Below are 21,081 nucleotides of genomic sequence, written 5' to 3'. Positions count from 1 at the left end.
TTAATGTAGAAAGGAGAAAACTGAGGTGAACTTATAGGGATATGCAAGATTGTTAAAGCTGTCTCTTTCTCCTTCAGGCACCATGCCCTAAGAGGGCATTAGCGATCATGGATCTCCATGTTCATCTTGCTCCGGAGGTGTGGATCATCTTCGTTAGTGGCATATTCGCCCAGTTTGTGAGGCTCTTTAGAAAGATCATTCATTGTCTACCTCGGACCCTTTTACCGCCGATCTTTCCCATCAGCATCAGACTTTCAAAACTATGATTTCTTATTACGTACCCAAGAAACTCCAACTGTCTCTTCCTGATCTTGGTCAGCAGTGTTCTTTTGGTCTCAGATTTTACAAGCACCTCTTAATTGGTAGTGTGACTTATCAAAGACATCTTCATTATTCACCTCACCTCACTCTCCAGTCTCAATTCTTCTCTACGTTGCTTCACTGATCATCCAACATTTGCTTCCAAGGTCAAAATTGGTGTGATGTAGCATTTCAGGATTCTTGGCTTTGTTTTCATGGCTAAATTTGAGTTGATCGTAACCTTTATTAGTTTTTGAAATGCATCTTTGACCATTTCAGTTTGTCTTACTTCATGGTTGCACTTTCCATCTTAATTGGTCTACTTGTGTGACCTTTTCATTCTTCACTGTGATCTTATATTCTGGTGTGGTTGTCTTTTTGGACACTAATAGACAATTTATGTTCAGCCCCTTCTTCTCACTTTCACTCCCTGCTCCATGCAAAATCTTTTGCACTTCCTCTTGAGAGTCGGCAATAAGAATGTCATTGGCATATCTTAACCTCCAACAAATAATCTAGAAAAGTCTTCGATCGCTGTAAGAATATTTTCACTATACAAAGTGAATAAATCTGGGGAGAAAACACACCCCTGGCTGACCCCTCTTTTAAACTTCACAAAATTGCTTAAATCGTTCTAGACTTTTACAGCTGCAGTTTGTTCCCAGTAAAGATTTCTTATCACTCTGAGATCCTTTCCATCAAAGTCAAGAGACTCTAACATGCTCATCAGTTCTTAATGTTTCACCTTGTCAAATGGCTTTCTATAATCAAAAAAATGCTTGACTAATATCTTTTTTCATCTCTATGGCTCCCTGTTAAGGACATAGAAAACATTAATCAGGAATATTAGTTGAATTTTTGTTTTAAATGGAACAAGGGAAAGCAAACCAGAGAAGGATCATTTTAGGTCAGAGATCAGGAAATTCTTTACAATAAGCTTCCAGAGAGGATAATGTTGGATAAAACCCATGAATCTTGAAAAACAACAGGCTGCTACAGTGGGGCAGGAGGTGTAATCTCTCTGGGTCAGTGAGTCAAGATGAGCTAAATGACCTTTCTCATCCATAATTATTTTGTGTTCTTGCGATAAATGCTGTAAAAAAACTTATTTATCTGTAGGTAGTTTGTAAATAAATTGGAGTATAGCCAACAGGAGGCGCACATAGTTCTTGCACTGGCCACTCTACAGAGTAACTGTCTCTATTCATAGACCTGTGAAAATGTTGCACTGTCTAGATGTAGGGGACACTGCTAGAGGAAAAGCTGCTGATGCCTTTTTAAATAAATATTTGCCAACATTAGAGAATATTGGCTTGACCATTAGTTCTTTCTATAGCCTATTAGTCTTAAAACCTCTTACGATTTTACACATTGGATTCTACACCTAAAAAAGACTTGAACTGATATAACCCTGTCATTACCGGCCTGGGAAATCTCTCAAAGTTGATCATGTACCATAACTTTCTTTTGAAATGCACTTTCTGACTGTTAACGTAGACAAAAACAACATTCAAATGGCACTCGTACACAAATCATAGTAAGTTAGCTTGCAGATACATCAAGCAACTAGGAAAGCCAATGGTATGTTAGCTTTGATTACAAAGACATTGGGAGTAGAAGTCTTACTACAATTATGTAGGGCCTTGGTTGAGACCACATATAGAGTATTGTTTGCACTTTTGGTCTTAGAGGGAGTGCTATGAAGTTTAATTGGAATGGTTCCTGGATTGAGTGGATTGTCCTATAAAGGGAGATTGGGTAGACTAGGCCTATATTCCCTAGAGTTTAGAAGAATAAAAGGGAATCTCATTGAAACACACAAAGTTCTTAAGGGGCTGTATGCTGGGAAGATGTTTCCCCTGGCTGGAGAATCTAGAACTAGGGGTCGCAGTTTCAGAATTAAGGTGCCAGCCATTTAGGACTGAGATGAGAATTCCTTCACTTTAAGGATTGTGAGTCTTTGGAGTTCTGTACCCCAGAGAGCTGTGGATGGTCAACTATTGAGTATATTCAAGATAAAAAATGTTAAATTTTGGGTGCCCTGGAGGTAGTGCAGGAAGGTGAGGTTTAGGTAGAAGCTGTAACCTTATTGAATGGTAGATCAGGCTCAAAGGGCCAACTGGCCTATTGCTTCTATTCCTTATGTTTTTAAAGCAATATCCTACTCACCAATGCAATGAATGACCAATGAAGTTATTTTGGCTGAGGGAAGAATGGTTGATATTACTCTAGAAAAACCATCATGCACCTCTTCAAATAATGCTCTGAAATCTTCATATTCCATCTAATACACAGGAACAGGCAGTTCAACATCTGCTCCAAAGGATGGCACTTTTTAAAAACATGCAACACTTCCTTAGTACTGCACGAGAATGTGGGCCTCGATCGTGAATGTGATGATCTTCGTGCGAGATTCCAAACCTGGTCATTTTTATTTGCAAGAGAGCCCTGGGGGAGGGGAGGGAAATTGTAATCTGCTCAGAGGAGCATGGCTTGAAAAAATTATAGTTTAGCAGAAGTTGAATACATCTGTGGATAAGGTTTGTTTCAAGGACTAGGTCTGAAGTTGAGCCAATGTCTGATGTTTGGTGTGAGGTCTGTTTGTGCCAATCAAATACTCGACTGAAAGCAGTTACTTGTAGTTTCTCACTTTGGCACTGTGTGTGCCCTACAGAAAAAAAAATCTCACTTAAGACGATATTCTTTAACATTGTGCCAATAGCTTCAATGTGCCAAGAGCTTGCTCTTGTGATAATTCTTTGCACAAAGTTACTCCTGCAACTATTACAAGCGGCAGACCTGTAACCACCAACCCTTTCCCCTAGTGCAGTGATGTTCAAATGTAATATTTACAGCTGCAAGTATTGGTATACTCCGGGGGTATAGCCACAAATATTGGCATGGGCATGTCAACTGGCTGCAAATTTTGGCGCGCGCACAAGGATCAGCCGCAAATATTTCCATGCTTAAGAAACTGGATTTCAGGCATACAGTGCAACATTGTCATGAGAGTTTTTGGGTAGAACGTAATGATGGTGTGTGTGTGAAATTTTCATAGTGCATATCCAGCCAGCCTGTTGGGAAAATCAGTCATCGAGAGCAAAAGGAACTTTTGTTTGGAAAGGCATGGGGGTAATAAAGGAGAGCTAGCTTGTATTTGTTATGTTTAAATTGTGCAATTTGACACAGGAGGCTTGTAAAGAAGACGGAATGCCATGAAATCAGGGGGAAAATAGCAGTATGAGTATGGAATTGGCTTAATGACTGACAGTGAATGGATGTTTATTCAGACTGGGAGGCGGTTTGCAGTGCTGTTCCCCAAGGGTTAGTTTTGGGTTTGATGCTCTTCAATTTTTATAAGGGTCCTAGACTTTAGGTGTAGGGAGCAGCTCGCGGCAGAAGAACCCTGGGTAGATGATAATGTTTGTTTACACCGTGAGTTGGATGTAATGATTTTACGTACAATCCACTGCCTGAAAAGCTGGTGGAAACTGAAAACTTTCGACAGGAAATTGGATAAGTATTCGAAGGGTAAAAATTTGCAGGATTATGGGGAAAGAGCAGGGAAATGGGCCTAGTTGAATAGCTTTTTCAAAGAGCTGGCACAGGCACGATGGGCAAAATGGTTGTCTCCTGTGGTGTATTGTCCTAGAATCCTAAGATCGAACTTGCCAGATTCACTAAGGCCAGTGGTCAGGCAACCCAGTTTTAAAAAAAGCTCCTTCTGGTCACTGGCTGTAGCCACCAGGCAGGTTCCTTCAGTGTTACCATGTGACATCTGGAGCTGGTAGCACCGGTGTGGCACTGCAGCAGTGTAAAAGTACCTTCCTTGTGCTGTTTGCCTCTGCAACTCCTTTTCTTCATGAACAAAACTGCAGGATATTTATTTTGCTTAGGCTATCATTTATATAAGACTAAAATTTCAGAACTATTAGCCGGTTTTCACTGTCCAGCGTTATGAGAGGGTGGGGAAGGGGCTTCCCTTCATTTCCGTGGGCAGCAATGCTTTCCGCTTTAAAAAGGAAAATCTGCAGAGTAATTGCAAATTGAAACTTTATAGAAGCAATGGAATCTGCAAGAAGTGATTTTTTCCACTGGCTCTCAAAAACACCCGATTTTCATCCGAGAGTAATGGCATTAGTGGGCTGGGATAAATCAACCGTTTGCACTCCAGCTGCTGTTGCCCTCCCATTGTTGAGCCATTTCCCGACAAAGCTGTTTCCCCTGCTCCGCTATCTGAAGAGACCTTGATGGCAAGATAGGACGGAGGGAAGCTTTGCTTTTGGAAGCACTGTTGACGTGAAACTGCATTTCTTTTACAAAGCACCGTTTTAGCTGCTGTCTCCATGGAGGGAAGCGTGAATCAGGATGGAACTTTCCACAGAAGGGTGTGTGTGTGTGTGCTGTCTGTGCAAAGGTGGAGTGACTGAAGAAGTGCTGACCCACTCCCGCTTGGCATGTGTGATTCAGGATCGAAGCCTAGACAATTGCCTTCTGCACTAGAGCATACCAGACCTCTGAATTGGTTTGGGTCTCGGTCCCAGGGGCACCCTGGCCTACTTGGAATACATTTATTGTTTGCAGAGTTTAGTATTTCAAACAGATGCTTAATTTGGCAAAGTTATACTGGTAATATATGCTAAACTAGATAGCAGAATAATAAATTCTGGCATTGATTCATAGACTGGCTGTAAAAGCAGCCACATGGCACGCTAAAGTGCAGACATTGTAAATACCCATTAGTTTTAGTTTTGTATTTGATGTGAATATCTCTTAATCATTGATTGGCTTCCAAATGACCGGTGTACCTAGTGAGCCCCGTATGAGCTCCATTGATTTGTTCGGTGAGCAGCTGAGCCATGCGTATTGGGCAGACCTTAAGTTCAACCCCCAATCTGCGAAGTTGGCTGATCTTTACTGGGGCGTTTGTCCTCAATAACTTTAGGTGGGTGATGGGATGTTGCAGGGCATAGAAGGTGCCCCTGACGGCTGTCCTGCAAACCTAGCTTGTATGTGTGTGTGCGTGTCTGTGTCTGTGTGTGTGTGTCTGTGTATGTGTGTGTGTGTGTGCGCGCGCATGTATACACATTACTTAAACATAGCCCTTTCTCGTGTAGCAATACCTACGGTCCTACCGCCCTGGTGGTCGTGTGATATAACGGCAGTGGAGTTGTTGAGTAAGCATGCAACCAGTGTCTATCGATTGGTCTACAACAGACCCAGACATGATGCAGAGTAAATCCCAGTGACTTGAAAGCTTTGGGATCCTCAGGCCCAAAGTTCTTCTCAACTGACACTTAACTTACCATGTGTCATTTCTCAGATTGCTTATACACTGTTCCAGTAAATACCAGATTGGGCTTAGTTGTGATGACCCCTTGGTAAATTGTCCATTTGCTTAGCCACCCAAAATGAAGCATCAATACACACTAATAATGGCTAGCTGGGCGAGATGCTGGAGGGCAACCAGCACCTGAGAAACTATATCAAGGAGTCAGTGCCTCTGAGAGAGATCTGTAGAAAATTAGTAGGAAGGTGTTAAATATACCTGTAAAATGATGGTGCTTTCATTTTAGGATGTACCAGGAGGATTGAAAAAAAATCTAATAGCTTGATAATGTTGTCTTTTTACCACAAGGTGGCAGTGAAGCCACATCTTGCACAGCTGCATCAGTCCAGGCTAGGTAGAACCTCCCTACGTTTTAAAACAAAAACAGAAACAGAAATATCTGGAAAAACTCAGCAGGTCTGGCAGCATTGGCGGAGGAGAGCACACTTGACATTTCGAGTTGCTTTTATCCCTATGTTTTTGTTTGATTATGCTCTTGTGAAGTGCCTTGAGATATCTCACAATGTTAAAGGCGCTATATAAATGCAAGTTGTATACTTATGTAATATATATGCTGTTTCATTCATGGGATGTGGGTGTCGCTGGCTAGGCCAGCATTTACATGCCTATCCCTAATTGCCCTTGTTCATAGGCATTTAAGAGCCAACCACATTGTTATGGGCCCGGAGTTACATAAAAGGCCAGACCAGATAAGGAACCAGATTAGTAAACCAGATGGATTTTTACGACAATTGACAATGGCTTCATGGACATAGACTTTTAATTCCAGATTTTTTATTCCATCTGCCGTGGTGGGATTTGAACCCGGATGCCCAGACCATTACCCTGTGTCTCTGGATTACTAGTCCGGCGACAACAGCGCTATGCTATTGCCTCCCCTGCCATATGCCTGGTGTCAGTTTATGTAGGTACACTGCTGACACCCAGCATTAACCCTCCACCACTTCTGTTGACCTTGTGAACTCCTGCATGCTATCGATTGTTTGTTAACATAAAATCATGGATGACTTTCCCAACAAGACTGAAATGGCAGTTTTGTTGATAGTAGCGATATAACCTCTTGTTCCTTGTTACTCACTCCATCCCTCACCTTGCTATTTGCTCAGCCTGAGTCAGTCCATGCAAAAGCCCCTGCGGCATGTTCTATCCTGAGCTGAGCTGCAAACCCAACATTCTGTCCATCACCGAAACTGTTTGTTTTATTTCTACATGAGCACATCACACGACCGGATCTCTTCTGCCAAACCCCTTATCTATGCTTTTGTCACCTCTGAGCTCAGTTACTTCAACAAGTTCCATGCCCCCCTAAAACATTTAAAATCCTCATCCCTATCTAGATGTCTCCTCTGTGGCCTTTCTCTGCTCACTCTCGGCCTCTCTCCTCCAGTTCTCACCCAGGCTGCGGGTACCCTTCCTATTGATACCATCTCTCCTCCATTAGTGATCGAGCCTTCAGTTGCTCCGACCCCACTCTTACACCATTTTTTATAAGCCTTTTTTTTTTGGACCAAGCTTTATCACCCCTCTGATTCTTTATCTTTCTTTATCTTTTTTTAACACTCACTTAAAGTGGGGAGGGGGGGGTGTTACAGCGTATGTTTCGAAGCTGTCAGGTCAGAAACAAATCCTTATTCAAGCTTATATATTTATGAAACACAAGAATCTAGTGCCGAGGTCTTCAGTCCATCTGTCTTTGTGAGCTCCGCAGGACGGCATTGTGGAGCTTTGGAAGCTGCACATGAAGCTTAATTCCGTGTTCCCATCAGCCTCAGGTTGCTGATAGCTCTTGGTGCTCTGATTTGGAATTTATCCAGTAATGAGGCAGCACCAAACCTCCCAGGGCCCACAAAATACAGACAGGGCAAAAAAAACCTACAAATGTGACCGAGTTGCTTGAGCTTTGAATTCCTGGGGATGCAGCAGGGAGGGAGAAGTGATGAATCAGCACTTTGGAAGTGTAAATGCTTTATTTAATTTAAATTTAATTTTAAAATACATTCGTCTTGGTTTCTCTTGACATGTAGTTGCAGCTTCCAAGTAACTGATGTCTTAAAAAGGAAAGGTTGCATTGACATAGCCTCTTTAGGGACCTTGGATGGCCAGTGAAGTTAACCTGACTTATAGCCACTGTTATTAAGTAGGGAACAAGGCAGCAAATTTTACCTCCACATGGTCCCACGATCATCAGCAATGAGAGAAATCACCAGATAATTTTTTTTGACTAACATAGTTGAGGGAAGTGGGTAGGGAGTTGGAGAGGGTGGCGGGGGGCAGGGAGTGGGATAGAATGCTGTTTGTGAGTTCTGCTATGACACGACTTTATTAAGAAGTACTTCAGCTGTTGAGGCAAATCTCCTTCATTATCAAGTGTATTCTCAAATCGTACATTAGCCTGAATATTATGGCGAGTGACTAAGATTGCATTTAAAAATTGTCACTATATCACAGTCATCATTTGTGATTATGTTTATAATGCTTCAAAGCTGATCAGTGGCAACTACGAACTTATTATGCATGGCATGTTCCCCATTGTTGTTTCAAATAAGAGGAGCGGCCTTAAAATGGTGACTCATTGATACAGTCACTGTGTTGGACCTTGGGGATGTTATTTCAGTGGGAGGTCCATCCTGTCCCCAAAGCTCCCTCTAAGAATAACACCACAATATAATACAGTACATCAAAATCTCTCTTCTGTAATGTAACATGATGTAACAGTTCAGTTTTCTATTTAATTTTATTCCCTATCGATTTTAAGTTACATTTATGTTTGTTTAATTAAGTGCCTATTTTTTTTTAAAAAAACCTTTTTGCTTATCAAAGATGTCTTTAATTTCAGTCACCCAGTGTTTGCACTAAGTACTTGTGGGTCAGTTGTGACACAGTTATGCACACAATAAGGTGCTCTCTACACTGCTCCAACAATGTGTCTCGGATGTGCACCAGTTTTCACATTTCTCCATTGCTTACATCAGTCATACTGTGGCCTTTCCAGGCAGAATTGCTGAGTCGGTGATATGGGTTTGCTGTGGTCCCATTGAAGACTTGACTATACAAAAGTCATACGGCCAGAAGAGGTGTTTCTCTCCATCTGTTAAGAAAGAAAGGCTTGCATTTATTTAGTGCTTTTCATGACCTCCGGACACAACAAAGCACTTTTCAACTAAAGAAGCATTTTTGAAGTATAGTCAATTTTGTAATGTAGGAAACACGGCAGCAAATTTGCACACAGCAATGTCCCACAAATGGGGAATGTAATAATGAACAGATTTTTTTTTTTGATTTTGGCTGAAGGATAAATGTTAATCAGGACACTGGGGAAAACTCTTCTATTACTCCTCTTCAAAATAGTGGCAGGGAATCTTCTACGTCACTTGAGAGGCTTCAGATTAACGTCTTATGTAAATGACATTTGCATTGGATTATGTGTTCAACTATCTGGAGCGGGACCTGAACCCACAACTTTCCGATTCGGAGGTCGGTGCGCTCCCAACTGAGGGTCAGCTAACTTCTGGGCAGCTTTTGAATCCAGAGGTGAAGATCAATGTCTGACTGATTTACACCCTCGATGACATGCTCAAAGAGCAGTCACCCCCAGAAACTGATTTTAATTGCCCTGTACAAGGTAACCTGCAATTCCTGATTAAATCCAGGGCTCCTCAATTGTTAGCTGTGTCCACACCTCGTAATTACATTTATTTTTAAAAGTGCTTAGCAGGTGGTTTAAAAGCACTAAAGTTAGCAAAGCATGAAATCAAAGAGAAAGGAAAATGTTCAATTACAAGCTTGACTGGGACTTGCTAAATATTGTATGCAGACTTCATGTTTTGAAGTTGGTGGTTTTACAAAGTGTATTTCACCCTACATGAAATGGACATTGTTAGCTGTGTCGCGGTGGATAGAAGTCAGAAGGTTATAGGTTCGAATCCTACTCCAGATACTTGACTACATTAACCTAGGCTACATTCGGGTGCAGTCTCGGGGGAGTGTTGCATCGCTGGAAGTCTGTCTTTCAGATAAGATAAGCCAAACACCTATCTCCCCTCCTCGGGTGGATAAAAAACAAATTCCGTGGCACCCTGACCAATCGTTGTCCCCCAACCAACAATTTAAAGAAATTATCTAATTCATAGCAATACTGTTAGTGGGAGCTTGCTGTGTTCATGTTGGCTGCCACATTTCCTACATTGCAGCAGTGACTACACTTCAAAAGAATGTAATTGGTCGTGTTGCTGTTTTGGATGTCCTGAGGTTGGGTGAAAGATGCTATATAAATGCATGTTTTTTTCCCAGATAAATGAAATGAATGTCTCTTCTGCCTGTATACATGTACACTGATATTTTTTTGAGGTCATTCAAAACTCTGCTGCCTAACTTGTGACAGATTCCACTCACCCATTTCCCTTGTGCCCACTGACCTACACTGGCTCCCCATTAAACCATGTCTGGATTTTAAAATTCTCATTCATGTTTTCAAATCCCTCCATGGCCTTGGACTTACCCACTCTGTGATACCCAGCCATTCAACCATCCATCCCCACTGTCCCAGAGACCTCCCTCAATTGTGGCCTCTTGAGCATTTGAATTTTAATCACTCGACCATCAAAAGCTGTGCCTTCAGCCTCCAGTAGTGGAGTTGCCTCCTAAAGTCTCTTAAAATTTCTCAATAGCTCCTTAATGGGGCTCAGAATCATCTTTTCTTTAACATTCCTGTGAAATGCCTTGTGACACTTGATTACATTAAAAGTGCTATATAGACGCAAGTTGTTGCATAGAATTAATATTGTGTGTTATAGTTCTGTACGTCATACGATATTGTCATACATCCTAAAACAAGTTTGAGGACAAGGGAACATTGAAACATCTGAGGAATATTCTTGCTCCAGCGCTCTCGTCTAACTCTCAGACTTCAGAGCTGAGTGGGCCATCCTGTAGGATGGAAAACTGAAGCACCGCTTTTCGATTTTAAAATTTAAAATCCAGGTGTTGCTTAACAGGGAGCCAGTGTACGTGAGTGAGCGCAAGGGAAATGGGTGAGCAGAACCTTTTTTGAATGACCTCCTCTCCAGGTGTTTTGTAAATGTGCATGTGTACTGTATAGATGAGAGATAATTCTGCATGGGGCTGAGATGTTTCCCTGCACTGCATCCAGTAGCAGATTGGAAAAGCTGTCCTGAATTTCTCGATCCAGCCTTTCCTTTAAAAGAGCGGCTTGTCTCTTTGGGTCAGTCCAAATGAACTTGCTGAATTGGTGCCAATTGTGTTGGATGCCTGAACGTTTTTTTTGTAGATGCTGTGGATGGATGCCATTTGGGAACTGGGCTAACGTTGTTAAAACTCTTATTGGCTACATTCCAAACAAAGGGATTATAAGTAATGTCTTTTTTTTCCCCTCCCATTCCTGGCACAGACAGAATGAATCACAGAACTATTTGGACATTGGCTTTTTTTTTAATACTTAATGTGCTCAGGTGCAAGATGTTAATGGGTGGGCATTTTGATGAGCGAGGGATGTTGGAAGAGCTACCCAATGAATCCCACTCCCTTGCGCTTTCCAAGTAGTTCTGCAAATTCCCTTTTCAAATAAATGCCCAATTCCTTTTTGAAAGTTACTATTCAATCTGCTTCCGCTATCCTTTCAGACATTGCATCCCAGAAGCCGTTAATGTAAAGAAAAATTATCCTTATTTCCCCCTCCCCCCCCAGTCTGATTCATTTGCCATTCATATTTCAGGGTGCATGCTGGGGTCTGCTAACTGACATGGAAAGCCTGCTTTGATGAAAGGTTGTCTGTGTGCTGCTGGCCTTTTGCAAGTGTTACAATTGTGAAATGTTCTTCTTGAAGTTCAAAATGGCAGTTTTTCTTCATGGTTACAGTTAGCTGCGGTCACTGTGAATACAAAAGTATGGCTGCAGCAATTCATCCAGTTGTGATTTTAGGTCTCTAATAAAGTTTTAAAGTGCTTCATACTCACTCTGTTTTCCTTCTATCATAAAGATGCCATTTCAGCTAAGAAATGGCAAGTGGGAACGTTCAGTGGTATCTTGTAGCTTTTTATTTTTGAGTTTATTGCAATACTTGTGTTTGGATGGTTATGCCAGCTAATTCATTCTATAGTTGGCTGCTTGACAGTGAAGATAAGTACTAGGATGGTACTTTCTGACCTTAATTAACTTTCACAGGAACACTTTGTACATCAAGGAGCACAAAAGCTCACCAGCTGCTAGGCGATCCTTGCCTTCCTTCTATATTATATAATATCAATCTTTCTTGTATCTCCTTTTGCTTTCGCACTGTGGTAACCCCATGCTATCTCTCACTGCTTGAATTCAATGGAACGTTCTCTCAGATCATACTTTAACATTTAGTGGTGCTCTGAACTTACCAATTCCTTCTAAACTCCTGCAGTACTGCCCCTCACATATCCGTCTTCATGCTCACATCCTCATTGTGTTGAAATCGAGATTCTCTCATCTTTTATACCCATTTCGTTATTTTCCTCAGGCCCAAAAGCTGTGGAACTCCTTATCCCCCTCAGTCTAAATCTTTCCCTTCCTTTGCATACTTGAGGTTCGTATTCCTCCACACTTAATCATTGCTACCTGATATGCAGCATCTTAGAATTATAAATCATTCAGCACAGGAGGAGTCAGTTCAGCCCATCGCGCCTGTAGAGCTATCCAATTAGTATCGTTCACCTGCTCTTTCCCCACAGCCCTGCAATTTTTTCCTTTGCATTTGAAACCTTACAACATGGGCTTTGATCCTTCTCCTTGCCGGCTCCTCAATCATTTTTAAAAAGCACTAAGTAATTTACACACTTGGATTCTGAAATTTACATCCCAAGCTGAGCCCATGCGAGCCCAGTGAAGCTTGAAGCCAAAATGAATGGAAATCGGCTTAGCTGTCAAAACTCCCAGACAGCATTATTTAGTTGAGAGATATGGTTTAACATCCTCCAGATTGCAGATCTGCCCTGGAGAAAAGCCTCCTATTCATTCGAGTAGTGACGAAGTTCTTCAGTTCTTCCTCGGGCCCGACGTTTAGGCTGGACTTTCATGCGATCACTGACCCAACGGCGTATCGTGTGGCAAAGACAGAGATATTTAGCGGCTGCAGTAAAGTAACGAAGCTGAGACAGTGCCCAGACAATGAGCTGCACAAGGAAGTGCATGTGTGGCCCTTTGCCTGGCAGGCACCATTTGTCATTGTCAGGATTTGTGAGAACGTGTGCAGCAGTCAGTAGTCTTCTAGGGAAGCAGCCCTACACTCTTCTTTAATCTAAAGCAAACTGTTACTTCCTGCTCTGATGGCTGTCTACTTGTGACCAGCATTGGCTTATCCATCTGTTGTGAGGAGAGCAAATTCCTAATTTGTGTTTTGATATTGCATATTGGTTGGAACATGAGAATTTATAACAGCAGAATGAGCAAGCCAGTTCCTAAAGTTACGCCCGACTCCACCAATACACCTCCTCACCATGTTAGGAAGATGTATTGGCCTTGGAGGAAGTGCCACTTAGATTAACCAGAATGATACCTAAACTCCAAGGATTAAATTGTGAGGAAAGATTGCGTAAACTGGGTGGAGACGGTGGTGTAGTGGTACTGTCACTGAACTAATAACCCAGGAGCCCAGGCTGATGATCTGGGGGCATAGACTCAAATCCCACATGGCAGCTAATGAAATTTAAATTCAATTAATAAAATCTGGAACCGAAAACTATTCAGTCGCCATCATCGATAGTAAAAACCCATCTGGTTCATTAATGTCCTTTAGGGAAGGAAATCTCTTATCCTTCCTTGGTCTGGCCAACATGTGACTCCAGACCCACAACAATATGGTTGACTCTTAACTGCTCTCTGAAATGGCCTAGCAAGCCATTCAGTTCAAGGGCAATTAGGGCAACAAATGCTGGCTTTGCCAGTGACACTCATCCCATGAAAAAATAAATTCAAAAGAAAACTAGTGTGACGTTCCCTGGAATTTAGAAGTTGCGGATGATTTGATTGAAGTTTTCAAGCAATTAAGGAAAATGGGGAACGTGGATAAACTAACTTAGGGTAATCCGTCAAGCTCGTAATGTGGTTCATTTATGCTTGCTAGAAGTGACATACATTCATACACAGGGATCCATTGTCTAAACAATGAGAATATGTTCAAGCCCTTGTGCCTTTTTTGAAATGCCCAGATGCTTGAGGAGCCCCTAGTTCCCTGTTGTGAGGCAGCGCCTTGGCCAAGCAGAGTCCACTTGCTAACCAATCAGCACCCTTTTCTCCTGTAGTGTAAATTGTTGTGTTTGTTTGAAATTTGACATTCTTGCATTTGTCCTGATTTGTGCAGGACAAAAAGCTTTGGCAACGTGCCCCTCTCTTTGGCAACATTCAAGTTCTGTAATACAAAGTGACTGTTAACAATCTCTTTATCAGTTACCAAATACAGGAAGACCAAGCTTGAAAATGAGCAAAAGCTAACCAAAAACATTTTTAAAAAAAACTGGCACAGGCAATAACTAGCTGACAATTCAAGAATGGTCTTGTTTATAAGACAATGACGTGAATACAAGGCTTGTGATTTGGAGTCTAGGTATGCTCAACATTTATTGGGGGATTAAGAAGCTCGTTAAGCACAAGAAACGCTGAAGGAGGAAAACCAAATGTTGAAGGCACAGAATTGGTGAAGAATTTCTGGGGTGGGCAAGGATTTTAGGGGAAAAGAGCCTGAGGATAATGCTCAGCTGTAAATGGGGAATCATATTTAGAATCCCAATTTGGGTGGAAATACCAAGGGGTCTAAGGAAGAATGGCACCTTGAGCTCCTCACGTTAACTGCTTTGAATGACTGGGACTGAGATAGTGAAAATGTAAAAAGAGCCCCTGAGAAACAAAGAAAGAAGCCCCCAAAAGTCAAAAAGTTGCCCTCAACAAAATTAAGCTAGGTATTTTTTTTTCCAAAAAGAGCCCTCAAAAAAAAAATATTTTGACCGCTGGACCTGGTGTTATTTCTGAACAAACCTTTGAAGGTGACAGGATACATTGAGAGGGCTGTTAAAAGAAAACCTATGGCATCCTTGACTTTATAAGTAGAAGCCTAGGGCACAAAATCAAGGAAGGTATGTCACACCTTTGTAAAACAGCGATTAGGCCTCAGCTGAAGTATTACGTTCAATTCTGGGTACCACAGTTTTGGAAGGGTCGCAAGCTTTGAGTGGGGGTGCAGAAGAGACTTCCTAGAATGGTACCAGGAATGAGGGACTTCAGATATGTGACATGACTGGAGAAGCTGGGACTATTCTTCTTTGAGCAGAGAAGGTTAAAAGGTGATCTGATAATGGCGTTGAAAATAGTGAATGGTTTTGATAAAGTAAATAAGTAGAAACTGTTTACAGTGTCAGCAGGGTTAATTGACCCCAAAGGGCATCATATACACTGATCGACAAAAGAACCACAGGCGACATGAGGAAACCTTTACACGGTGAGTTGTTGTGGTGTCGAATGTATGGTCTGAAAGGATGGGGGAAGCAGATTCAATAGTAACATCGAAAAGGGAGTTGGATAAATACTTCAAGGAAATATACTTGCATGGCTATGGGGAAAGAGCAGGGAATAATTGAATGGTTCAACAAAAGAGTCGACACTGGTGCAATGGGGCGAATAGTCTCCTGTGCTGTAACATTTTTTAATTATGAAAAGACCATGACTATACACTACAAAATTCTGCATTATACCTTGATGCTTAGGGCTTCCCAAATTCTGCTCAGTGTTGAGTGCTCATTGAGGAGTACATGGTAATGCACAGGCATCTGGCATTGGAATTCAAATATTCTGATTTGTGGATGAATTCAGAGCTTCTGCACTAATAGCATTAAGTCATGCTAGCTCCTCATTGGCATCTTGTCCTGTGCTGTTGTGGCCCACCCATTCCCTGTGTGGCCTCTCTTGCATTCTTTGTGCGGAAGGTGGTTAGTGTGTGTTGAACTTTTGACTACTGACATTAAGGTTGAGACTATGCGCTTCCTTCACTTGGAACTGAATGCAGTCTAAGAATTCCAGCTAGTAGGCAAAGAAAATATTTCTGTGCCATCAGTCCACACTGGATTCAGTCATGTAAGTTTTACAGTCATTGAGCATGGTGCTGGCTGAGATATGCAGGGTTGGCGTATAAAGCAATGTTTATTACATGTTTAAAGTTATTAATTTAAGAAAGCCTGTGGGGGATCTTTATTTAAGTTCCTGGTCATTTTAAGTTTCTAGATGTGTAACTCATGGTTTATTCAGAATAACTTGATGCAGCCTGTATTATCTCTTACTCAGTTACCAGAGGCTGCTACAGACCATTGCTGTGCTGGAAGCCCAACGGGCCCAGGCTATTCAAGACTTGGAATGTTTAAGCAGACATCAGAAAGAAGGGCTGAAGGAACCCATTACGTTTGTGGAAAATCTCCAACAGAAGGTAGGTCCCTGACAGGCCCTTAATAAGGCCCTCAATAGAGAATAGTAGGGACCCTTTTTCTCACTGTTTTTGACTGCGTATTTTTATCTCTTTTCACTAAAATCCCTAATTGAAAAGTGAATCAGTTATTTAGATAATTACATATCCAATGAGTGAGGACCCCTTTTTTTGTGTCTCGACCCATTGTCTGTTAAGATACTTAAAAACGATTAACATATACAAACAAAGACAACCTTATCAGTGCGTCATTGCACGTGGAAACTGACTAGATGGAGGTTGTGATCTGTTGGAGGTTTGTGGATCTCGACCCCTGGACTGAATGCATACACTAGACCGATACTCATCTGCAGGAATGAACGAGTTCTGTTCTGCATTGTTAGAAATGCAGATGAGCTGTTGATTACAAAGCTGTGATGGGAAAAGATCAAATGAGCAGAAGGACTCTCTTTACCTGAGTTCTTGGAACATAGGCAATACTAGCAAGGCAATATTTATTACCCATTCGTAATTAACATGAAGACATTAAGATTGACCCACACAGTGTGGAACTGGAGACAGACCAGTAGGGGTGGCAGGCTCTGTTTATTGAAGGGCTTTACTGAATTATCTTGAGTTTTTAAAACAATTTGGCAACTTTTAATGACCCTTTTCTGGTACTAATTTATTGAATTCAGTTTCGCAGTGTACCATGATGGTATATAAGATCATGCCCTCTGGTCCTGTGTCATAACTATTAATCCTGCTATCTCCATCTAAATACAGTGTTTAGCTGTCTCCTGTATGCGGGGATGGGATGGGTCCAGTGGGACTTTGTGGATTGGTGTTGTTTCATGAGCTAAGCAGTCGAGTGACAGCAAAATATTGCCTGCTTCAGACCCATTACTATTAGCTCCTTTGACCCACTTTGACCCAGCTGAATGAAGCAGTTTGACTGAACTACATTGCAATATCAAATAAATGATCAAGAGCTGGAAAAATCTGTCCAGTAAACGGGTGGGAGAAATAACTGGCCCGTTCGAGCCTTTCCTTAGCACCAACAAAAACAAAACTTGATGGAAAAACTCAGCAGGTCTGACTGCATCTATGGAGAGAAAGACACAATTAACGTTTCGAGTCCGTATGACCCTTCTTCAGAACTAAAGAGAAGTAAAAATGCGGTGACTTATATACTGTTCAAGGGGGGTGGTCGGACAGGTGAAGCTGAATAGAAGGCTAGTGATAGGTGGAGGCAAAGCAGAGATTGCAAAATATGTTATAAACAAAAGGTTGAAGGGGTGTTAATGGTGGTGGTACAGACTAAAGGAGGTGCTACTGGCTGACATTAAAAGTAGAAAGCAGGATGAGCAAGTGACAGATGGCCCTGGTGGGGTGGGGGGAAGGGACGGTGTGGGAGAAAAGATCGAAATAGGCTAAAAGGTGGGGATAAAACAATGAATGGAAATAAATTTTAAAAATAATAATAGAAATAGGTGGGAAAAGAAATATAAAAATTAAAAAAATAAATATTTGAAAAAAGGGGATCAAAAAGGGGTGAGGATGGAGGAGAAAGTTCATGATCTGAAGTTGTTGAACTCAGTATTCAATCTGGAAGGCTGTAAAGTTCCTAATGGGAAGATGAGGTGCTATTCCTCCAATTTATGTTGAGCTTCACTGGAACATTGCAGCAGGCCAAGGACGGACATGTGGGCATGAGAGCAGGGTGGTGTGTTGAAAGGGCAAGCGACAGGAAGGCCTGGGTCATGCTTGTGGACAGGCCGAACGTGTTCCGCAAGGGTTTGGTCTCTCCAATGTAGAGGAAGCAGCGAATACAATAGACCAAATTAAGGGAAGTGCAAAAGGAGTGTTTGGGCCCTTGGACAGTGAGGAGGGAGAAGTAAAGGGGTAGGTGTTGCACCTTCTGTGATTGCATGGGATGGTGCCGTGGGAGGGGATTGAGCTGATGGAGGAGTGGACCAGGGTGTCCCGGAGGGAACGGTCCCTATGGAATGCTGATAGGAGGTGTGAGGGGAAGATGTGTTTGATGGCGGTATCATGCTGGAGTTGGCGGAAATGACGGAGGATGAGCCTTTGAATGCGGAGGCTGGTGGGGTGAAAAGTGAGGGCAAGGGGGACCCTATCATGGTTCTGGGAGGGAGAGGAAGGTGTGAGGGCAGAGGCGTGAGAAATAGGTCGGACACGGTTGAGGGCCCTGTCAACCACTGTGGGTGGAAAACCTTGGTTAAGGAAGAAGGAAGACATGTCAGAGGCACTGTTTTGGAAAGTGGCATCATCGGAACAGATGCGACGGAGGCAAAGGAACCGAGAGAATGGGATGGAATCCTTACAGGAAGCAGGGTGCGAGGAGTTGTAGTCGAGGTAGCTGTGGGAGTCGGTGGGCTTGCAATGAATATTGGTGGACAGTTTATTACCAGAAATTGAGACAGAGAGTTCAAGGAAAGGAAGGGAAGTGTCAGTGATGGGCCATGTGAAAGTGATGGAAGGGTGGAAATTGGAAGCAAAATTAATACATTTTTCCAGGCCCAGACAAGAGCATGAAGTGGCACCAAAGCAGCCATTGATGTACTGGAGAAAGAGTTGTGGGAGGGGGCCTGAGTAGGACTGGAACAAGGAGTGTTCCACACATCCCGTAAAGAGACAGGCATAACTGGGGCCCATGTGGGTACCCATAGCTACACCTTTTATTTGGAACAAGTGAGACAGGTTTAAAGAGAAATTGTTCAGTGAGAGAACAAGTGCAGCCAGACGGAGGAGAGTGGTGGTGGAATGGGATTGTTTGGGCCTCTGTTCAATGAAGAAACAGAACACCCTCAGATCATCCTGGTGGGGTATAGAGGTGTACAGGGATTGGACTGTCCATGGTGAGGAGGCAGCGGTTGGGGCCAGGGAACTGGAAACTGTTGATGTGATGTAGGGCATCAAAGGAATCATGGATGTAGGTGGGAAGAGACGCCTTAACAAGCGTTTCATTCTTTGCCTCTTCCGATGCCTTTAACAAGAAACTCTTTGTTTCAGGTGTTAAGGAACGTAAGCTCCAACAACTCATTGATGCCAGCGTCCATCCAGGGCCCTCCACCCCTTCCCGTCCCTCTGACCCCATCCTATTTTCTAATCCCAGCCCGGCCCTGTATTCACCACACCCCCTGACCTCTGCTGAATGTTCAGCACTCAGCAAAGGACTCAGTTTCATGTCCTTATGCCCGCACCTCAATGAATTCTGGACTCGGCATGATGCTGAACTCTTCTTCTGCTGCCTTCGTCTCCGTGCTTATGTCTTTGGGCAGGAGTCCTCCCCTCCACTGTTCAACGGATCCTTTCACCCACCTCCAGTATTCTCCCTCCACCTGGATCCCTCTCTCTGGCCTCTTATCTGTTCTTGATCTTTTCATTGAGAACTGTCGGCGTGACATCGGCCATCTCAATTTCTCTGCTCCTCTCACCCACTCTAACCTGTCTCCTTCTGAACTTGCCGTACTCCGTTCTCTCAGGTCCAACCCTGACTTTATCAAACCTGCTGACAAGGGTTGTGCTTTTGTTGTCTGGCGTACTGACCTCTACCTCGCCGAGGCTGAGCAGCAACTCTCAGACACTTCCTCCTACCTCCCCATGGACCATGACACCCCCATTGAACATCAAGCCATTGTTTCCAGGACCGTCACTGACTTGGTCTCCTGTGGAGATCTTCCCTCCAGAGTTCCCAACCTCATAGTCGGACAGCCCGCTTCTACCTCCTACCCAAAATCCACAAACAGGACTGTCCTGGTAGACTGATCGTGTCAGCCTGTTCCTGCCCCACAGAACTCATTTCTTCCTATCTTGACTCTGTTCTCTCTCCCCTTGCCCATCTCTTCCCACCTACATGTGCAATTCCTCTGATGCCCTACATCATATCAACAATTTCCAGTTCCCTGACCCCAACCACCACCACCTCACCATGGACGTCCAATCCCTCTACACCTCCGTCCCCCACCAGGATGATCTGAGGGCTCTCCACTTCTCCATAGCACAGAGGCCCGAACAATCCCCATCCACCACCACTCTCCTCCGTCTGGCTGCATTTGTTCTCTCACTGAACAATTTCTCCTTAAACCTGTCTCAGTTCCTCCATAAAAGGTGTGGCTATGGGTACCCGCATGGGCCCCAGTTACGCCTATCTCTTTGTGGAGTATGTGCAACATTCCTTGTTCCAGTCTTACTCAGGCCCCTTCCCACAACTCTTTCTCCGGTACATCAATGGCTGTTTCGGGCCACTTCATGCTCTCGTCTGGGCCTGGAAAAATGTGTTATTTTGCTTCCAATTTCCACCCCTCCCATCACTTTTACATGGTCCATCACTGACCCCTTCCCTACCTTGACCTCTCTGTCTCAATTTCTGGTGATAGACTGTCCACGATATTCATTGCAAGCCCACCGACTCCCATAGCTACCTCAATTACAACCCCGCATACCCTGCTTCCTGTAAGGACTCCATCCCATTCTCTCGGTTCCTTCGCCTCTGTTGCATCTGTTTGGGTGATTCCACTTTCCAAAAAGTGCTTCTGACATGTCTTCCTTCTTCCTTAACCGAGGTTTCCCACCCATGGTGGTTGACAGGGCCCTCAACCATGTCCGACCCATCTCCTGCACCTCTGCCCTCACACTTTCCTCTCCCTCCCAGAACCATGATAGGGTCCCCTTTTTCACCCCCCCCCCCCCCCAGCCTCCGTATTCAAAGGATCATCATTCGCCATTTCCGCCAACTCCAGCATGATGCCACCACCAAATACATCTTCCCTTCACCCCCCTGTCACATTCTGTAGGGACCGCTCCCTCTGGGACACCCTGGTCCACTCCTCCATCACCCCCTCCACCTCAACCCCCTCCCACAGCACCTTCCCATGCATTTACAGGTACAACACCTGCCCCTATACGTCCGCCTTCCTCACCGTCCAAGGGCCCAAACACTCCTTTCAAGTGATGCAGCATTTCACTTGCACTTCCCTCA

The 21,081-nt window shown here is 43.3% G+C and overlaps 1 protein-coding gene across 5 annotated transcripts in view; it reads left to right on the top strand.

Moving 5' to 3' along the window:
* zzz3 (zinc finger, ZZ-type containing 3) overlaps positions 1-21,081 on the top strand; it is a 110,462-nt gene that overhangs the window by 58,070 nt on the left and 31,311 nt on the right. For all 5 annotated transcript variants that reach the window (XM_041208018.1, XM_041208019.1, XM_041208022.1 and 2 more), the window contains exon 3: positions 15,962-16,100. In XM_041208018.1, the coding sequence (XP_041063952.1) occupies positions 15,962-16,100 (139 nt within the window). The remainder of the gene's footprint in view (positions 1-15,961; positions 16,101-21,081) is intronic.

The sequence above is a fragment of the Carcharodon carcharias genome, chromosome 16 (assembly GCF_017639515.1).
Source record: "Carcharodon carcharias isolate sCarCar2 chromosome 16, sCarCar2.pri, whole genome shotgun sequence".
NCBI classification, from domain to species: domain Eukaryota; kingdom Metazoa; phylum Chordata; class Chondrichthyes; order Lamniformes; family Lamnidae; genus Carcharodon; species Carcharodon carcharias.
This window is presented reverse-complemented; position numbering and strand designations above follow the sequence as displayed.